The 16785-nt window shown below is 42.4% G+C and overlaps 1 protein-coding gene across 1 annotated transcript; it reads right to left on the reverse strand.

Moving 5' to 3' along the window:
- Positions 1-696: 696 nt before the first annotated feature.
- Positions 697-14339, reverse strand: RESP18 (regulated endocrine specific protein 18). The gene is given in 7 exon segments (XM_039216679.1): positions 697-708; positions 1729-1823; positions 2218-2339; positions 3593-3701; positions 5396-5467; positions 5470-5607; positions 14330-14339. Coding segments are annotated over 7 exon segments (558 nt in total).
- Positions 14340-16785: the final 2446 nt, after the last annotated feature.

The following is a 16785-nucleotide window of genomic DNA, read 5'->3' on the forward strand; positions in this document are numbered from 1 at the left end:
CCACCCATTGTCTGTCCTTTTGGCTCCCACAGAGTTCACCAGCTCTCCCATGCTTTTCCCCCGGGGCTCTGGGCTTGGGAAGAATGGCAGCACCTTGTTTGCATTCACAGAAGCACCATGGCAACCATCCTTTGCAAGTGGATCTGTCACTTAGCTCTGGATGCCTTGACCCAGCAACCAATCCAGACTTAGGAAGACCAGCTGCTATCTGATGGAGTGGGGACTGGTTTCCTAGGAGAGCATGAGGGGCTGGAAGCTCCCTGTGGTGCAGGCTTCTTGCAGGCTCTCAGTTTCTATGCTTGCTCTTCTCACGGTCTATACCCCAACATCACAAGAGTGTCCTTTTGAAATCATGTATCACATTATGATTGTTTAGGGCTTCCTTAAAACTTCCCAGTTCACTTGCCACTACATTTAGAGTAAAATCCAAATGGTTTACCATGATCCATGAGCCCCTGTATGGCCATTCCTGGGCCTACTTCTCCAACCTAATCTTCTGCCACTGACTTTTCCACCTGCTCCTTTAATGTGAATGGTATACTTGCCTCAGGGCATTTGTTAGTGCCCTCTGCCTGGGATCCTTTATACCTTCCTCTGGCTGCCACCTTCTTGTAATTTAGGTCTTAGTCAAAAAAAAAAAAAAAAAAAAAAGACTTGTCAGTGTAAAGGAGTTGGATGTTAAGAACAGCTCAATTCTCACTGCAGTCCCTGAGAGGAAGGGCAGGGGCTGGGCCCCTGTGAAAGGTCTGGGCATCAGGAGACCTGGGTCCAGTCTTGGCTTTGCCATGAATCTGCTATGTAGCTTTGAGTAAATCCCTTGACCAGCCTGGGCCTCAATGTCTCATCTATAAAGATATCTTGCTAGATGGGTGTTTTTAATCTGGGTTCTGAAGAGTTCAAGGATCTCAAGGAGATAACTCAGAGCCTTGCCAAGGTGACTTGTCTAGGCCATAGGGTAGAGCAAGGAGGGGAAGTAGTGCTGAATGTGAAGGCCTCTGGGCTACCTCTCCCATTTATCCAAAGGAGTTTTGCTATCCCTTGATGTATGTAAAGAAGTATATGGAGAAAAAAAAGACTTTTTATTTATTTATTTTTAATTTGACAGTTTTCGGGGTGCCTTTCTGGCTAGTCAGTAGAGCATGCAACTCTTGATCTCATGTTCATGAGTTTGAGCTCTGCCTTGGGCATAGAACTCATTCTAAATAGATATATAGATAGATATAGATAGATAGATAGATAGATAGATAGATAGATAAACTTGGCAATTTTCAATGCCTATTTTATTATATTTATTTATTTTTGAGAGATGAGAGAGAGAGAGGAGAGGGAGAGGATCTGAAGCAGGTTCTGTGCTGACAGCAGTGAGACCTACATGGGGCTTGAACTCATGAACTGTGAGATATGAGCTGAGTCAAATTCAGGCATCTAACTGACTAAGCCATTCAGGTGCCTCTCAATGCCTAGACTCAATGCCTATGCACAGTCCTATAGATCATTTTCTTCTTAGAGGCTTCCAGCATCTGCCTTCCCAACCTCTCATGCTGATACCCACAGATATTTTTGTGAGAGAGAAGGAGGCTGGGGGTACCTTTCAATTGGGAAAGGAAAGAACTTTTCTTCAGCTTATCTGTTCATACCTCAATATCCATTCTCTACTTCATAACTGCCTCCCTCATTTCAACAGGTTCTTGGTGATTCCAAACTCCTGGGAAAAAGTCAATCCCTTACCTTGACAGGGTTGGCCACCTCTCGTTTCAGGGTATTCAAATCCTCTTTGGAGATGAAGCATTGATCCCTGTTCACTTTGGTCCTTGGGCTCTGGGAGAGGGGAAGCCAGAAGTCAAGAAGAAGGCAGAAAAGAATGACAGGGCTCCAGAAGGGAAAGGGTAGGATCCAAAGTCAGGGATTTAAAATGCTTGAGAAGACACATATGTCTTACTTTAGGGAGTAGGAGTCGAAATTTCTCCTCTTGCTTGCCCCTAGAAGAGACAGGGCTGACAGATGGAAGGTGGGTCTGCTAACATCCATCTCTCCATTCGCAGATACCACTAATGGCTAATGGAGCTGTTTTTTGTGGAGCCCAGACAAAACCTCCAGATCATTCTCATAGTCCTTCCAGCAGCTCTTACCTGCAACTTTAATAATATCTGTTCCCTCCCTCCTGTTTGTCTGCTAGACAGCATGGATCAACCACAGGCCTTTCATACCTTATCCCAATGGTTTTGGTGGGAAAGGTTGCCTGTCCATGCCTCAGACATGCATCTTGGGGTCAGAATCTGCTGATGTTCTCCATCTTCTGGGTCATCACATCCTGGGTGATGTCATTCTTCTAGAACAAACTTGCAGGGTGAAAGGAGGTGGTGAATTGACACCCAGGACACTGACTGGTCCACTCTAGGAACAAGAGTGAGATCAACAATCCCCCTCTCCCTCAAGTAGATAAATAATTACAGTTTGTGCAGAGAACTAAGTGAGCTGGTGTATGAAAGTTGCCTAGGGGTGCCTGGGTGGCTCAATTGCTTAAGTGGCCAACTTAGGCTCAGGTCATGATTTCACCAGTTTGTGAGTTCGAGCCCTACATCAGGCTCTTTGCTGCTAGTTCAGAGCTTGGAGCATGCTTCAGATTCTGTGTCTCCCTCACTCTCTGTCCCTCTCCCACTCACCCTCTGTCTCTCTCAAAAAAATAAATAAACATTAAAAAATTTTTTAAAGTTGCTTAGCATAGTGCCTGGTGTGCAATAAATTTTCAACTAGGATTATATACTGTTTGCTGGTTCATTTGATGCTATTTTGAGGATTAAAAGAGACTATGGATGTAAAGAGTGCTTAGAAAACTCTTAGGAAGTGATTCCCAAACTTTAGTGTGCATCGGAACTTCCTTGTTAAAACACTGCTGTTTCCCACCCCTAGAGTTTTTGATTCAGTAGATCTGGGGTGAAGCTCAAGAATTAGCATTTCTAACAAGTTGTTTGGTGATGTTGATGGTCCTGGTCCTGGGATGCACTTTGAGAATCACCGCTCTAAGGCATTACACACATATTAGACAACAGCAGTAGTAGCAATAATATGAATTGAAGGAAGATTTCCTATCTGACTCTCCCCCATTCGTGAGATTCTGCTCTAAGGAAGCATCAGCCATCTGTCTCCAAGGGACTTTCCACTCCCTTTCATTCCTCCTCTCTACTTGTCATCCATTTGCTCTGCTTCCCACTCAGTCTGAGGGGTGTGTGTGTGTGTGTGTGTGTGTGTGTGCGTGCACACGCTTCTGGCTGAGAACTTAAGGATTCCTGGCTATGGAAAAACTCAGATAGCACTAGGGATTTGAATTCATCAGAAGGTGTTGGATGCTGGCTTCTTCTAGGGGCTTCTTCTAGAAGCCTCTGCTGGGTTTTTCCAGGGTGATCAAGGGCAAACAGTCCACCCATTCAATTTCACCCCCATTCCAGTCATACTCCCTTCTCCATGAGGTGAGCATAACAGGAAAGTTTCAAGTAGAGCCATCTCAGAAAGAAACCCCATCCTCAGATCAAAGAGCCCCTCACTCCCCCCTCCCTCTGCTGATCAGGTCCCAGCCTCTCTTCCCAGCCTGTACTCACTTTGGGACACAAACTGCTGGAGTATAACTTGCAAGTGCTGAAAGACTGGAGAGGCAAATCCTTAGAGGGGCCAGAGCTGCCCCACTCCCACTTGGCCCTGACCATCTAAAGCAGAATGGTGGAATCAGCAAGGAGCTTGGCCAGAAGCCTTTCAAATCCCAGTTGATTAAAAGCAGCTTTCTTCCACTATCACCCCTGGGTTCCCTGGTCTCTGTCCCTCTCACCAGACCCCTTACTCCTTTCAAGTCCTCCTTCATTTTTTCCTTTCCCTATTGCCACCTGCCCTGCTCTTCAGCACCTGCCCATTATTCTCCCTTGATGCCATTTTCCAGGTAAGAACAAAGCTTACAAGCAAAGCAGCCTGTGGAGGATGAACTAAGAAGAGACTCAGAAAGCTACACACCTGGAATGGATAATCAGGTGAATAAGTACGGCATGAGAAGGAGGTGAGCCGCATCTCAAAGAAGCCTTGAAATCCTGGTGGGGGTTAGAAGGGAGGCCTGGAATCCTTAGAGGAAGGAAGTCTTGGTATGTATAGGATTTCCTTGTCCAGAAAACCAGTTTATCTAACTGCTTAAGGGAAGGACAGGGTGTGGGGGGAGAACAATCCTTAATGCTTTAACACTTTTATTATTCCAGGTAGATGGGATAGAATTGGCAGAGAGTCCATTTTTTTTATATAATGGAATTACCATGAGTCATTATGGACAGGCATTAAGAAAAGGGGATTATTCTCAGGAATCAAATGGATCCTCATGCCAATTTCCTGGCTTTAGGATGGAGTAGAACCTCCAGCAGCCTACTGAGAAAGAAAAAAGCTTCTTCTGGAAGGGGAGAGCCTTGTCTGAGGAATTGATCCCAGGGCTAACAAGAAAAGTGGTGACCTTGACACCCTCTGCCGGACCCACAGGGCCCGTGGTGCTGTCCGTGGTGCTGAGTGGGTGACCGAAGCCTGGCTTGGAAGAGGCGTCTCGGCGGCAAAGAGGGAGGGGGCAATCCTACAACAACGTCCCCCTCCCCTCCCCCACTCCTGTCAACTTCCACCAGGCCTCCTCCCACAGTTCTTCACGGGTCCTCTGCATTGGCCTCTAAACCCAAGAATCGGGCGGGGAAAGTTGGCGTCAGACTAGGAGTTTGCGCCTTCTTCCCCACGCTCTTGGAGCTGGAATCCTCGAGTCTGCGCAGTCAGTCTCTGGCTGCTCAGACGTGAGTCGGCGGGGGTCTCCCTCCCCCTCCTCCCCGATGCCGCAGAGTGGAGGGAGAGGAAGGATGGACCCTTTCCCCCTCCATTCTCCTTTACCCCAGACTAGCCTTCTCCTTATCAGGAATCAGATCGCAGACGCCAGGCTCTGAGGGCTTATGATGGAACCCTGGCTCGTTCCTCGGCCCAGCTTTCTCTCTGGAGTCAGGACGCCGTACCCGTGGGTCCGGGCTCCGATTGTCCAGAGATCCTTCCTATTCCTCAGCCCTGGGCATCTCTCTCCCTTTGTCCCTTGGTGCGGCTTGCTTACCCTGCGCCGGCATAGGCGGGGCTTACTTCCCTCTCCCCACTTGTTTCCCCTTCTCCTTCACAATCTTCCCCTGAGTTAGCTTCTCTTAGGTCCAGGTCCCACATGCGGAGCCCCACCCCAAGGCTGCGTCTCTTTCTGCGAGACGCTCTCTACGTTGATCTCTTTTCACGTCTCCAAACACATACTTCTCCTCCTAAGTTCCTAACCTTGAGGCCCCTTGACCCGCTTCTCTCAGGATCGCTCTCTGGCCTGCCCTCCCCCACCCCCTCCCCCAGGTTTCCTCCTGACCGTGGCCACTAATGTCGCAGCCCCCTGGGCGGCTGTTCAGCAGCAGGAAGCAGAGGAGCAGCGGGAGACCCTGGAACCCCTAGGCCACAGTTGGTGCTGCATCCTCCCGGGCTCAGCGCTCTCGCTCCCCTCCTAAGTCGCAGAGAAAGTAGAGATAGCAGCAGGAGGGGCTAAACTGGACTGCAGCTTCCCACCCGCAGCGAGTGCTGGGTCTGCACAACCCTCCCTTGGCAGCGTGGCCAATCGCGGGCCGGCCCCGTCCCTGCGGACGCGTAGCCAACTCCTCCTTTATTTTACCGCCGCCAGAGCCAGCCTAACTCACCCCTAGGCTTTTTATATTAACCAGGTGCCAAGAACTATTGCTTCTACGTCTACTCCCAGCCCCAAAGTTGTAGAAACAGATTGCACGTTAAGATGTGGGTGGAAGTGTACCTTCCCCATAAGTTTGTTATGATGTTTAAATACGAGCATCGAGTGGACAGTAAACACTCAATGTAATTAGTCTATTTTTATTATCCTTGGTGCTTACTTTATCCTCACCTCCTAAAAATCTTCAACATATTTGGGTTCAACCCGCAAAATATACAGCACATCCATCCACTTCTCTCCACATTCACTGCCATTGCCTTGGTTCAACCTCTGTACTCTGATAATTAACAAGCGAACGGATCTCTGTTTTCCATTCTTTTAAAACATTTCTTTAAAATGTTTATTTTGGGGTCGCCTGGGTGGCTCAGTCGGTTAAGCCTCTGACTTGGGCTCAGGTCATGATCTCACGGTTGATTGGTGGGTTCCAGCCCTGTGTCGGGCTCTGTGCTGACAGCTCAGAGCCTGGAGCCTGTTTCAGATTCTGTGTCTCCCTCTCTCTCTGACTTTCCCTTGTTCACGCTGTCTCTCTCTCAGAAATAAATAAAAAATTTTTAAAAATTAAAATGTTTATTTATTTTTGAAAGAGAGAGTGAGCAGAAGAGGGGAGGGTAATGGGCAGAGAGAAAGGGAGACAGAATCTAAAGCAAGCTCGAGGCTCCTAGCTGTCAGTATAGAGCCTGAGGTGAGGCTGAAACTCAGGAACCATGAGATCATGACCTGAGCCGAGATTGGATGCTTAACTGACTGAGCCACCCAGGCACCCCTCTTGCTTCCATTCTTGTTTAGTTCTAGGCTAGTGTGTGAGCTTTCTAAACCTAGACTGACATTTCAATATTTTTTCATTAAGCTCAACAAATTTATTATGAAAACTCTCAAATTGAGAGAAGAATCTAATGAATACTCATATATGTACCACCTAGACTTAACAATTATTAGGATTTTGTCAGAATTGGGGCGCCTGGGTGGCTCAGTTGGTTAAGCATCCGATTTCAGCTCAGGTCATGATTTCACGGTTATGGATTCGAGCCCCCCATCAGGCTCTGTGCTGACAGCCAGCTCAGAGCCTAGAGCCTGTTTCAGATTCTGTGTCTCCCTCTCTCTCTGACCCTCCCCTGCTCACACTGTGTGTGTGTCTCTCTCTCAGAAATAAATAAAAAACATTTTAAAAAATAAAAAAAAGATTTTGTCAGAATCACTTCTTTCTCTTGATGAAATATTTAGAAGTAATTTACAGGGGTGTCTGAGTGGCTCAGTTGGTTAAGCTTCAGACTCTTGATTTCAGCTGAGGTCATGATCTCAGTGTGCAAGGAATCCAGCCCAGCAACCAGCTCCATGATGATGGTGAGGAGCCTGCTTCAGATTCTCTCTCTCCCTCTCTTTCTGTCCCTCCCCACCTTGTGCACGCTCTCTCTCTCTCTCTCTCTCAAAATAAATAAATAAGCATTAAAAAATAAATAAAAACAAGTTACAGACATCATGACACTTCCTTCCTAAATAATTTAGTATGCATTTCTTAGAATTAATAGTTTCCTATATAACCACAACACCAGACATCTGTGGTAGGCTGAATAATGGCCCCTAAAGATATCCACATCAGAGTCCCTGGAGGCTGTGAATGTTACTTTATATGGTAAGAAGGACTTTGCAGTGTGATTAATCTTAGAAGGTGATTAACCTCAGATGAGATTATCCTTGGATTTTCCAGGTGTGCCCATATAATTACAAGAGTCTTTGTAAGAGAGAAGCGTCAGTAGTGGGAGATGTGACATTGAAAGAGGTTTGGAGAGATGTTAGGAAGAACCTACCAGCCAAGGAATGTCAACAGCCTCTAGAAGCTGAAAAAGGCAGGAAAATGGATTCTTCATTTAAGACTCCAGAAGGAACACAGCCCTGTGGACATCTTGATTTTAATCTTCTGACTTCCAGACAGTGAGGTAACAAATTTGTGCAGTTATAAGCCACTAAGTTTGAGGTGATTTATTATAGCAGCAACTGGAAAGGAACGTAACAACTAAACATGTTTATAATTTCCTAATATTCACAGTTCCCTAGAACATTTAGATGCAACCCCTCTATCAGATAAATAGTTTGTGAATATTTTCTCCAACTCTGAGCATTTCATTTTACTTTTCTTATCATGTCTTTTGAAGAGCAAAATTTTTAATTTTGAGGAAGTGCAATTTATTAATTTTATCTTTTGTGGCAAATGTTATCTGTTTCTTAAAAATGTTTCACAATCCAAACTTAAAGATTTTTCTCCCGTTTTCTTTTAAAAAATTGGTTATGCTCCTTCATCAAGTCAATCAGAAAGCATTTCCTCTTTTGTTATTCTGTAAAAGAATTTGTACATGATTGATATTACTTCTTCAAGTGTTTGGGCTTGGAGTTTCTTGGTGAGAAAGTTTTATTGCAATTTGAATTTCTTCAGCTATTCAAGATATCCTATTTCTTTTCATATCTGTTTTGGAAACTTGAATTTTTCAAGAAATTTGTCTATAACATTGAAATTATCACATTTGTTAGCATAAAGAGCCTCTTAATGTTGCTCTGTTATCCTCTTACTAGTTACAGAATTTGAAGCAATTTCACTTTTTCAATTCTTGATTGTGGTCATTTGTATTTTTCCTCCCTTTTTCTTTATCAGTGTAGCTAGAGATTTATAAATTTTACTGATCTTTTTAAAGAACTGATTTTTGGTTTTATTGGTTTTTCTCTGGAGTTTGCCCATGTTATTGAGTTCCATTCTTTATTATTATTTCTCTTTGTTTTCTTTGGGTATCATTTCCTTTCTCTTTCTAGCTTCCTGAGTTGATAGTTTATCATCATTGATTTACATGTAAAGCTACACATTTCCCTTTAAGCATTACTTTTTTTGTGTTTTAATTTTCAAGTTAATATTTTCTATTTTTTCTCATAACTTTTTAGACTCATGGATCATTTGGAAGGATGTTGCAATTAGGGACTTTTTAGATTTTTTAATTTATATTTTATTTATTTAAAAAATTTTAATGTTCACGTATTTTTGAGACAGACTGACAGACAGAGCATGAACAGGGGAGGGCCATAGAGAGGGAGACACAGAACCTGAAGTGGGCTACAGTCTCTGTGCTCTGAGGACAGAGCCCAATGCAGGGCTCAAACCCCTGAACCGTGAGATCATGACCCAAGTGGAAGTGGGATGCCCAGCTGACTGAGCCACCCACGTGTCCCTGTTTATTTATAGCTTAATTTCAATATGGTCTGAGAACCGGCTTTGTCTGACTTCAATAGTTTTGACTTTATTTTGTTTCATGGCTCAGCATATACTAGCTTGTTGAATATTACATGTACATGTGAAAAGAATATGTATTCTGCAGTTATTGGTTTAATGTTTTATGAATGTCAAGTAAGTCATGTTGGTTAATGTTCACTTTTTTTTCATATCTGTGTTGATTTTTGTCTGCTTGATCTATCCATCATAACCAAAGATATTTGTGAAATTGTCCATCTTTCCTTTAGGTTCTATCAATTTTGCTTTGTTTGTTGAAACAGTTATTTGATGCATCTGCATTTAGGATTGTTATGCCCTCTTGAAGAACTGAGCCTTTTACCATTACAAAATATCCCTTTTTATCTCTGGTAATACTGCTTATCTTAAGTCTACTTTTTCTGATACTGAGATAGGCACAACAGCTTTCTGTTGGTTAGCATGTTCATGGTCTATCTTTTTCCATTATTTTACTTTCAAGTTATCTCTGACATTATATTTAAAGTATATGTCTTATAAACAAGATAAAGTTTGATTGTTTTGGTTTTTTGTTTGTTTTTTTGTTTGGTTTGGTTTGGTTTGGTAAATTCAGACTGGCAGTCTCCATCTTTTAATTGGATTGTTTAGTTCCTTATATTTAATGTAATTATTGATGTTTGGGATTAGTTCTGCTACCTTGTTATTTGCTTTTTATTGGTCTTACTCATTTTCCATTGTTTCTCTTCTCCTTTCTTTTGGAATAATCAAGTAATTTTTAGTATTCACCTTTATTGACTTTTTAGCTATACATCTTTATATTATATTGGGGTTTTTTTTAGTTTATTTTGAGAGAGAGAAAGAGAGTGAGCAGGGGAGGGGCATAAAGAGAGGGGGAGAGAGAGAAACCCAAGCAGGCTCTGCACTGTCAGCACGGAGCGTGACGTGTAGCTTGAACTCACAAACTGTGAGATCATGACCTGACCCAAAATCAAGAGCCAGATGCTTAACCAACTGAGCCACCCAGGTGCCCTATATTGTATTAGTTTTAAGAGGCTGCTCTAGAAATTATAGCAATCATCCTTAATTTATCACAACCACTTTAAGTTAATATTACTCCACATCACTTCTTACAACAATATAATTCATCTGTCCCTCCCACTGTATATTGTGATATATTTTATTTCTACGTATTTTATAAACCACATGATACTTCTTAAATTTATTTTTTGCCTTAGTAAGTCAGTAGACTTTTTTTTTTAATGTTTATTTATTTTTGAGAGAGTGAGAGTGTGAGCAGGGGAGGGGCAGAGAGAGAAGGAGACACAGAAACCGAAGCAGACTCCAGGCTCAGAGCTGTCAGCACAGAGCCCTATGCAGGGCTCAAACTCACGCACGGTGAGATCATGACCTGAGCCAAAGTCAGACGCTCAACCCACTGACCCAGCCAGGTGCCCCAGTAAGTCAGTAGACTTTTAAAGTCATTAAGAAAAAAAGTAGCCTTATATTTATTCACATATTTACCATTTCTGGTTTGTCCTTTATTCCTTCCTTCAGAGTCTAGGTTCTATGGGATCATTTTCTTTCAGTTTGAAGAGCTTCCTTTGGCATTTCTTGTGCAAGTCTGCAGACCATGACCTCTCATATTGTTTGTTTGTTTGTTTATTTGTTTGTCTGAAATATCTCCATTTCCCCTTCATTTAAAATGATGTTTCCACTATGTTTAGAATCAGGGCATACCTTTTTTCCTTCAGCATTTAAAGATCCCATTCTACTGTCTTCTGGCTTCTATGATCTAAAAGACGACATTTATTTATATTATTGTCCCTCTGGGGAAAAAAATGTCTTTTCCCCCCACCCTGAGATCTATGGGGTTTGCTGAGCTTTATCTGTGGGTTGATGTATTTTATCAATATTGGAACATTTTTAGTCATCATCTCTTCAAACTCTTTGTCTCCCATTATGTCTCCCCTCTCCTTCTGAAACCCCAGATACATACGTGTTACACTACTTGCTATTATCCTAAAAATCTTAGATGCTGTGTTCTGTTTTTGTTTTAATCTTTTTTTCTCTCAGTGATTTTGTTTGGATAATTTCTAGCGACTTGATCCTTACTTCTGCTTTATCCAGTCTGCTATTTAACTCAACCAATGAATTTTTCCATTGCAGAGGTTTTTTTTCATTTGTAGAATTGAATTTTTTAATAATTTCTATTTCTTTGCTGAAGTTCCTTAATCATTTATCTTTTCTGGGAAATCATTTAAAATATTTATAATAGCTATTTTTCATCCCTTGTCCACTAACATCTGGCTTACCTTTGGACCTGCTTCTATTTATCATTTTCTCTTGATACAGTTTACATTTTCCAACTTCTTTGCCAACTAACATTTTGTTGTATACTGGATATTTTGGGTTAATGAATGGTAGAGATTCTGAATTATATTATCTTGTTTAAAAGGGTGTTGAGTTTGTTCTGGCAGGTATTTAAATTTTTGCCAGAGAAGCTGGAAGCCTAGTTAAGGCAGGAGCATTTTAGTTCTGCTCTTAATCCTGGGCTGTATCCCTTAGTCCTGTGACATTGTACTTATACCTAGGGTTTGGTCCTTTGGGGATTTCACTGAAAACCCCAAGGTGTTTACTAAGACCTTCTAATTTTATGGGTTCTGAACCCCACACTTGGTCTCCTTAAAACACTGTGACAGCTTCCAAAATCTGTGTTCAGATATTTGACTTTTCCACTAGTTTCCCTGAAATCTCATCGTGAACATGTGCCATTTAAAAGGTAGTTAAGTATTTGAAGGAAACTTGTAAGTGGATTTGGGGGTTCGCCTCTCTGTAGCTCACTCATTTCCCAGATTTCTTCCTCATTTCCAGCTGCTCTGGCATTTGTGGGCTCCAACCTGTGTTTCTGAGGCCAGTCAGACTTCCACTCTCTTGCCCAGGCTCTATTTCCCCTTGTGCTGCAGGGAACCACAAAGTGTCCTAAGAAGGAAAGAATGTTAAATGTGGGACTCACCCGTGGACTTCCCTTTTTCAAGGATTATATTCCCTCTAGTTTTTCTTGCTTTTCGTTGGTCTCCATGCTTTCAAATATTTATTTTTATATTTTGTCTCGAGTATGTATAGTCAATGTTCGAAAGAGACTAACACAAGCTATTTTGTCACACTGGGAACTGGAAGATTATCTGGTTATCATTGACTTGTGTTACACATGATATTTGAAAATTATTTACAGAAATAATTTGAGGCCTAAGAGCAAATGAGTATGAATCTGCTTTAAGAAATATAATGCTTTAGGAAAATGGAACATACTGGTCTTTAAGTGGGTTATACAGAGGTGGCTCTGCTTTTCTCCCTTCTAAGATTTCAAGCTACCAGAGAAATAGCTATCAAAATAATAACTTATGTATGCATTGATACTGCACCTCTTTTTGTTATTCATTGGAGGAGGCCTTAATGCTGAGAGTAATAATGTCAGAAGACCAAGCAGGTTCTCAGGCCTATTGGACCTGGAGTGTAAAGGGACAAAGTTCCTTTCCCAAGGGGAAAAATGCCATCAGAAAGTGAGGTGGGTGGGTGAGGAAAGACTGCTCTTTATGTGGTCCTACTCTGCCTTGGATTCATGTTATGAATGGTGCCTAGAAGGAGAAAGGGATCAGAAACCAGGCCACCATTTGCACCATCCCCACCATGAATATCTCCTCTATTCTGGCCCTACATATTTTACATCAGAGGCTCTGGTTGGAGTCCACAGAAAGAGTTTTGATAAAAATGCACTTTAAAAATCCAGAAATGGGCTGTCCTAGACCTGCCCTTCTAGATGCCAATGCAAAGGGCAGGGATGGGGATACCTTAATCAGCTACAAAGTTTTACTCAGAGAAGGAAGCAGTTTAAAAAGCTCTAAACTGGAAGGAAACATGGGATATGGAATTCGTGTGGATATATGCTGGAGACATCCCCCATCTGCAACATAAAACATCTCTCCTTCTGCCACTGCCAATACATAATAGGCTCTAATAGCAGTCCTCATTTGGGCAAGTCCTAAGGCGTAGTGACTTAGCAACTGCCTGACAGCTGACCTCCCCTTGGGTCTAGTATCCGATCTCTTCCCTTCCCTGATTTCCCCATAGCTTTAGAGCTACTCAGGACCTTGACTTGGAGAAGAGTGGCAGATTCTTTATGCATACTTTAGCACCATGGTAACCAGTTGTCATTGTGAGGATTAGTCACTTAGTGCTGCTGATGTCACCACAGCAACCAATCGAGGCAGATGAAGCACAGTTGTCATGGTGACAGGAGGCAGAAGCTGTTTCCTTGGAGAGCATAAGGGTCTGGATTCCGCCTGACGTTCAGGCTGTCTCTGGGTAGAGTGCATGGCCAGCTAGAGGTACTCAGCAATGTGCAATTGCCCAGTCCAAGCTACCAGTATCCCCCTGGACAAGAACAATGGTTCTTAACAGGCCTGTCTTTTCCACTCTAGCCCTCCAACAATACATTATCCAGCAGTGGTAGGGTGGTCTTTTAAAGTTGTACATCACATCGTTCTGTTCATTCCTTAAAGTCCCTAGTGATTTTCTTCTGCCCTTTTTTAAAAAAAGTTTATCTATTTATTTATTTTTAAGTGGGGAAGGGCAGAGAGACAGGGAGCAAGAGAATCCCTGAAGGCTGAATCTGCCTTCAGTGAAGAATACAACTTGAGACTCAGTCCCATGAACCATGAGATCATGACCTGAGCCAAAATCAAGAATTGGATGCTCAACCAACTGAGCCACCCAGGAGCCCCTCTTCTGCCCTTTGTATGAGATCTAGACTCTTTACTACTAGCTGAAAGGCCCCAAATGGTCAGTTCTAGGTGCTACTTCTCCAACAGTATTTCCTACCACTAGCTGTTCTGTTTGTTCCTCTAATGTGCTAGTTTAGAACTGAAAAATACAGTAACCAAAATAAAACACTTGCTGGATAGGCTCAATAACAGAATAGGAATACAGAAGAAAGTATCCGTTAACTTGAAGATGGACCAATAGAAGTGATCCAATCAGAACAACAGAGAGAAAAACATTGGAGAAAAAAGTAAGCAGAGCTTCAGAGACCTGTGGGACAATACTAAAGGTCTAATATTCATGTCATTGGAGCCCCAGAAGGAGAAGAAGAGAGAGGTAGTACATTAAAAATATTTGAAGAAATAATGGCTGAAAATGTCCCAAATTTGTCAAAAGCCACAAACCTATAGATCCAGTAAGACCAGTGAACTCCAAATGAAACCAGTAACCAAAGGCTTAATGGGGCAGATAAGCACAGCTACAACTTTTTAGCCCAAATCCCCTTGCTCTCAGAATGCTACCTGCCACCATGGTTCTATGAGATAATACAAGGATATTCTGACACCATGATAACCAAGTGTTTGGTTTTGCAGGGACTCAAGGTTCCATCAAGAAGCTGGCCAGAGCCAGTCAGGACCAGCGGCTACCTCTTCGCAATGAAAGAGCAAAATGAAATTAACTGTCTCCTACTTAGTAACTTCCCGTATTACTTTTCTTTTTCAAGTTTTTATTTAAGTCCTAGCTAGTTAACATATAGTGAATATTAGTTCCATGTAGGATTTAGTGATTCATCACTTATATACAACACCCAGGACTCGTCACAAGTATCTTCTTTAATCCCCATCATCTATTTAAACCATCCCCCCTGCCTATCTACTCTCCAGTAACCTACAGTTTGTTTATTATAAAAGTCTGTTTTCTGGTTTGCCTCTGTCTGTTTCCACACCCCCTCCCCCACCCCATGTTCAACTGTTTTGATTCTTCAATTCTACATATGAGTGAAATCATATTGCATTTATCTTTCTCTGACTGACTTATTTCACTTAGCATAATACTCTCTAGCTTCCTTTATTTTTGAGTCATGAAGCTCCTCTTTCCTTTACCCAGACCCTTTTCTGCTTGCCTTTAAAAATCCCTGACCCTTCCCCTTTGATGAGGCAAATTTGAGTATGCCCTTCCATCTTGTAATTTGGCTGCCTCTTGAATAAGCTCTTGCTACAAACTTGATGTGATTGGCCTTTACCTGTGTCAGGCAGATGAACTGAGGTTTGTTTACACAAGCAAGATAAACTTGAAGAAATCCATGCCCTAATGCATCATAATCAAACTTCTAAAAACTAAAAACAAAGACAAAATCTTGAAAACAGCCAGAGAAAAACAACTTATCACTTATAGGGAACAATAATCCAAATGATTGTGGATTTTTCATTGTGAACTATGGGGACCAGAGGAAACAGAATAAATTTTTATTTAATTAATTTATTTTTTTTAATGTTTCTTTTTTAAAATTTATTTCTGAGAGAGAGAGAGACAGCATGAGCAGGGGAGGGTCACAGAGAGAGGGAGATACAGAATCTGAAGCAGGCTCCAGGCTCTGGGCTGGCTGTCAGCACAGAGCCCGACACGGGGCTTAAACCCACAAACCGTGAGATCATGACCTGAGCCGAAGTCCGACGCTTAACCGACTGAGCCACCCAGGCGCCCCTGGAATAACTTTTTTTTTTCTTTTTTTAAAAATTTATTTCTAGGAGAGAGAGAGACAGCGTGAGCAGGGGAGTGTCAGAGAGAGAGGGAGACACAGACTCCGAAATAGCTCCAGGCTCTGAGCTGGCAGTCAGCACAGAGCCCGATGCGGGGCTCGAACCCACAAACCGCGAGATCATGACCTAAGCGAAAGTCAGACGCTTAACCGACTAAGCCACCCAGGCGCCCTGGAATAACATTTTAAAAGTGGTGAAGGAAAAGAGCTGTCAACCCAGTATTCTATTACCAGCAAAATATACTTTAGGAATGAAGGTGAAACAAAGATAGAGAAAAACTAATTTGTAGCCTGCAGACCTGCTCTAAAAGAATTGCTAACGGAAATTCTTCAGATAAAAGGGAAATGATTTCAGAAGGAAACCCAGAACATCAAGCATGGAGACAGTAATAAAAATGGGAACTATTTGGGTAAATAGTATAGTCTATTCTTCCCTTTTTGAATTACTTACAATATGTTTGATGGTTCAAAGCAAAAGTTGTAACACTGTCTGAGAGAGTTTCAAATGTCTGTAGATGTAATTGATTCTAATTGATGACTGCAACATAAAAGCGGGAGAGGAAAGGAAGAGATGCTAGTAAGATTTCTGCATTAGGCTCAAAATAAGCAGACCGTGAAAAGTTAAATGTGTGTACTGAGATCCTTAGAGCAACCGCTTAAAATGCATAGAAAGATAATGAAAAATACAATTGCTACATTAAAATAGAATACTGAAAAGTGTTTCAATAACCCCAAACAAGGAAGGAAAGGATGCACGCAATTATGGAGGCTGAGAAATCCCATGGTTTGCTGTCTGCAGAGAACCGGGAAAGCTCGTGGTGTAATTTAGTCTGAGTCCCAAGGCTTGAGAACCAGGTGAGCTGATGATATAAATTCCAATCTGAGTCCAAATGCCTGAAAATCAGGAGCCCTGAGGTCTAGGGGCAGGAGAAGACATATGTCCCAGCTCAAGTAGAGAGCAGAGTCACCCTCCCTCCACCTTTTTGTTCTGTTTGGGCCCTCAGTGGGTTGGATGATGCCCGCCCTCATTAATGAGGTCATCTTCTTTACTCAATCTACTAATTCAGATGCTGTTCTCATTCAGAGGCATCCTCACAGACGCACTCTGATATGATGTTTTACCATCTATATAGGCACCCCTTCACCCAGTCAAATTAACCACCACGATGGGCAACTGGGAATGGACCCTGCTGGGACCCCTGAGGATCTGTGTAGAAC

Source organism: Hyaena hyaena, unplaced genomic scaffold (genome assembly GCF_003009895.1).
Source record: "Hyaena hyaena isolate Hyena2069 unplaced genomic scaffold, ASM300989v1 scaffold_650, whole genome shotgun sequence".
Taxonomy (NCBI): domain Eukaryota; kingdom Metazoa; phylum Chordata; class Mammalia; order Carnivora; family Hyaenidae; genus Hyaena; species Hyaena hyaena.